Source organism: Salminus brasiliensis, chromosome 18 (genome assembly GCF_030463535.1).
Source record: "Salminus brasiliensis chromosome 18, fSalBra1.hap2, whole genome shotgun sequence".
NCBI classification, from domain to species: Eukaryota; Metazoa; Chordata; class Actinopteri; order Characiformes; family Bryconidae; genus Salminus; species Salminus brasiliensis.
In genome coordinates, this window is record NC_132895.1 from 11816463 (window position 1) to 11821402 (window position 4940).

Sequence of the window (4940 nt, forward strand, 5' to 3'; positions counted from 1 at the left end):
ACACACTCACACACACACCCAGGAGACAAGCTTAAAAGGGGAAATCTCTTTTTGGGTTAACCCCTTACACTGCTAGAGCCCATATGTGCACCCACATTTCAATCCCTTATGCTCAGAACCACATAAACGCCATTAGTTTAATAGTAGTCACAGGTCGTTTGGAGCCAAGTACCATTTCTAATCCCTGAAGGCTCTTAACTATAGACCAATTTGTCAATAGCAAGTGTAAACATCCTTTAGAAATGTGATCAACCTACACATGTACAAAAGGTCCTGCACCAAAGGTCATCAATCAACAGAGCAGAAGCAGCAGCAGCTCGATCATGCCACCCTCATAAACACCCCCAGTAGAGGACCTTAAAATGGGAAATCCCTTTCTGGGTTAACCCCTTAACATGGTGGAGTCCATATGCACACCCTCATTTGAATCCCTCATGTTCAGAACTACATAAATCGCTTTAGTTTAACAGCACTGAAAAATAAAGGGGCCAAACATGTCCTCTTATAGACCTACTTTTGTAAATGAGTGAAGCTATAGAAATGTATTGAATCTACCCACAGGCCTACTGTACAGGCTCTACACCAAGGGGCTCCAACCCTATCCCCATGGCGTAGGCGCAGGTTCCTTCCAACCAAACAGAAGTACACATCATTGAAGTAATCACTTAACTAAACAAGTGGAGGCAGGACGGCCCTGTACAACCAGGGGGCAGAAAGCAGCATTTTCCACACTAGAAAGCAACAATACAGGATTTGTGCAGTAAACTCCTACAGAGTCAAAAATGTACAAACGGTGCAAAATCTACATTGATCACAGCAGCGTACTAATGTTACACACTAGTGTCTAGCTAGGTTTCCAAAGAGCTTCTGGACCCTTTAAAGTAAGTAAAAGGGTAACAAAACTTTGAGAGACTGGGGACCCCCTGCACTACACCAAATAAAGAGCTCAGAACAAAAAGAGTGTAGTATTTACTCTGGGAAACCTTTGCAAAACTTCAAAATGGACCAAAACATACTGTGAAACCCTTATTAAACTTTAGCTAATCCTAACCTGATGCCAGGCTTCAGGGCACTCTCAAACTACTGTTCATTCTGCACACAAGTTCCACAGACTGAAACTAAATTGTCATACAAATGTGTCTATAAGTGTGAAATTCAGATGATGTCTTATTTGGTGATTGTATTATGTGAAACCAAATGAGTCACAGATTTGTAAAGAGATCCATTTATTACAACAAAATGAAAAGGGGAGGGGGGAAGAAAAAAAAAACTCAAACAACCTCATTAAAAAACACACTTGGTGAAATCAATATGGGTTACAATCTAAGCAAGCTCTCAACATAAGAGTTGAACAGGAAACTGTACAGACTGAAGCTACTGGGATCTGAACTACCGCCTTTTCTGGAAAATATTTCCTCTTGCTCCTGGCCCTCCCCGGCCCCGACCTCTCGCAGCAACTGTAGGAACAAAAGGAGAATTATTGGTTACTCATGAGTTTGTATACAATAAACACTGCTGAGGAAAAAGAAACACTACATTAATACTACATAAACACTCAATACCTGCAGTTCACACTGAATTGGATAAATTATTGTGCCACTGAAAACACCAAGTGTTGCCTAGTTGACAAATTATTAGCATTACCAACCAACACGCAGCTTGTTTAATCTGAATCGGATGCTCTGGGGAAAACACTCGGGAGTCTAATGGTCACAATGCCCAATGACTGGCATCTGACAGTGGTATAAATCCCTGCAGCACTGAGATGTGGAGCGTAGAAACTGTTCTTTACTTTACTCTGTTCAATACACAGAATTAATCATAGGATGAAACAGGCATGAGTGAATGCCTTACCAAATCTGTTTACAACAAAGTTGTAGGAGTACCAAAGGAAGAAAAATCTAGTTCCATTCACTTTCCCTAGGGTTTCCTGTATGTGTGCATGGTCAGTCAGAGCTTTTGACAACTCCCACACCCATATGCTGGTAAGGCATCTTATTCAATTAAAAGAAAATCTCCTAAGAACAGCACAACAGATTTACAGCCAAATATAACTTAATTTGTATACAGATGAATTTTAATAACATTAACAAACTGACTGAAATCTAGCAGCTGCCTCTGTTGCAGGTTTTTACACAGGCCAGCAGCTTTCCTGTATTCTTTTTTTTTTTTAGTAAAGAGAAGCACTGAAACAGTCGACCAAATAAAGCAGACATGGCAGACAGATCATGTTGGCAGTAAAATATTTCTTTAATGCCTAGTAGCTACTAGTCATTTGTGCAAAAAATGCAGGCAGGAGAAAACAATAAGCAATTCTGTATTTGCTTATTTTACTCAGAGATACATTCAAGCCTCCCTGTCTGAAAGTAGGCATGCAAGCAGACACACAGTAATAGAAGTGAACAATCAATTTGCCACGTTTTGATCCAAAAGGCGTTATTTTAAACGGCAACTGGTTTGGCACATTAAAGTGCAAGTTACATGTATATTGTGACTTGCGGGCTAGCATTTCATGCATCTATATAAATGAATGAGAGCTTCAGTTAAATTGTCGAAAACATTTTCCCACCTATATAATTATATTTATATAAAATGTATGCATTAGTTTGATTAAAGGTGACAACGTACCTTGTGCTTTAAGAATAGCTGCCTTGCCCCTTCCAGCTCCAGCTCCTTGATTTTTATTTTTCATGCTCTTCAACATGGGAGCGTTTTTCAACATATCCGGTAGGATGAGAAAGCGAATTTTGCTGCCACGAATGTAGACTTGTTCCAGCTGGGACACTCTGCCATCCCGGTACGTCACAGTAATGTTTGACATCTAAAAAAGTAACAGTATTAGTATTGGTTAATTCATCAAGCATTACATTCATCACCACGTTTCAAATCCAGAGCGAACTAAAACTGGAAACCAAGTTACTAGTAAATTTATGCACACATTCTGTAGGCATGTAGCATTTAATCACATGCAGCCATCATACAAGTTTAATGGGTTTACAGATGAGTCAGTACTGGTCTCTTTCTATTAACAACTTCAAGCATCAAAAGGTGGGCCATAAAAAACAGACAATGGGCTCAAGGAAAAGGCTGTGTACCCAAGACACTGGAAAAACAGCCTGTATTTAATCACATACAAAGCAGCCAAAGGCAGTTTATACATTACCTGGCAGTTCATGTTATCCTCAGCTTCTATCAGCTTCCCCCTGTACACCTCACCAGTATTGGTTTCACAAGTCACAATGTGGCCCTCTGCTTCATGGAGCACTTTGATAGGAACGCCAATCGACATGATTCAGGTTTCTGCAGCAAAGAGAACGAGGGTTAACCACAAACCAGATCCCTAACATTGCTCTGCTTTTCCAAGTGTCTCTATGGTTCACTAATGAAACTTCACCCCAAATACAGCCCAGGAGAACATGATGGACTTTTTCAGCACAGATAAGAAGCCACAATAGCATCATACCTTTAGACACTGGATGTTTTGGCTGATTAGACTACCTTTAGGGATGATTCCAAACCATTCCTTCAAGGATCAATATTATTTAACAAACTAGTTTATTAAATCACTGAGGAATCCTGAAACTGCATCCCCAAAAGTGTCTTTTGGAAAGAAATAAGTCAATTTCTCAACTTAAACACAAGTAAAGACAACTTGGTTTTGCACAGATTTAACTAAGGTAAAATGTGGTGTTGAGCTGCATAAGCTCATCAAACAGCTAGCTATATAAGAAAAGCACAATAGTGTCTAAAAAAATAACTTAAGAAATGCATTTAACCTTTTAAAGTCATAAACTCATTGTAGTTTGAGAGCTTTGCTACATCCATGTTGTAATTACTTCTTCAATAATTGTTAAACATTCAATACATAATCACAGAACAGCAGATAAATAAACAAGCAGGCAAAATAAAACCTGCTGTGATCATTAGCTACATTCCAGGTGAATGGTCATACTTGCAAGATGTTATTTATATAGATATTTATATAGATATTTATACAGATATAATCTGTATCTATAATCGAGGAGGTAATCAAATAGTCAACTTTTAAAGAACTACGTGTTCTGGAGACTTGATGGACCAATATTTAAAGAGCAATAAATCTTAAGGTCTTGATGTTTAGCTAAGATTAAGAGAAAGTTACTCCTTAGGGCAGACTGTGAACCCGGCCTCTGATTGTAATGTGTTGTGGACTATTAGAGGGAACAGCGCTCGGCTTCGTCTGGGAGGAGCTCTGGATCATTTAGCTAGCAGCTAAGCTAAGCTAAGCTAGCAGCTACAGCTTTAACTACACAACATACAGACCGAAGAGGCAAATGAACTAAATCAGTCAGTAATGGCAGGTTTACAGGTCTAAAAGGGACAAAGAGCTTTCAGAGAAAAGTCCAGCGTTTAGGTTTAGGGAGCAGCTTAGCTAGCCGCATAGCTTAGTGAGTAACGTTAGCTTGCTAGCTAGCCAACATATGCTAACAGAAACAGGAAGATAAGAAAACGAGCAGCTCCGCGTTTCCTCAGAAAACCTTTAAAGGCTACACTAACTCACCAGCTTCACTAAAACAGCATAAACAGGAGGATTAAGAGCAGTATAGCGAGGACTCCGTACCTTTTAATGGCTGTGGGGAAGAAGTCTTTGTACCCGCTCTCCAGAAGCGTGCGTCCGTGCAGCGTTTTCCCGCTCCCACAATGCACTTCAAATAGGCTCCCTCACATCCGGCCACTTCAGCGCTGCATCATGGGAGTTGTAGTGAAGAGCGACTGTCTGAGTGTAGCGTGGCTAATACTTCTGCTCCATCAGCAGCAGGGGGCGCTGCTTAATTACTTACAATAAAATGCCACTAATTTCTGTTTCCAGACCGCGACGAGTAGGCTAATGGCTACGGCTGATATTTGTAGAAGATCAATTCTGATACTTTTCTACTTCATGCAGGAAATCCCTTGAGAAA

General features: G+C 40.1%; 1 protein-coding gene across 1 annotated transcript; it reads right to left on the reverse strand.

The window, feature by feature from the left end:
• Positions 1-1209: 1209 nt before the first annotated feature.
• snrpd3l (small nuclear ribonucleoprotein D3 polypeptide, like) lies at positions 1210-4680 on the reverse strand. Its single transcript, XM_072662089.1, has 4 exons — positions 4601-4680; positions 3164-3300; positions 2629-2821; positions 1210-1457 (listed from the first exon to the last, which is right to left on the reverse strand). Exons 2-4 carry the CDS (start codon positions 3287-3289, stop codon positions 1390-1392), a joined length of 387 nt encoding a protein of 128 aa, XP_072518190.1. The 5' UTR covers positions 3290-3300; positions 4601-4680; the 3' UTR covers positions 1210-1389.
• Positions 4681-4940: the final 260 nt, after the last annotated feature.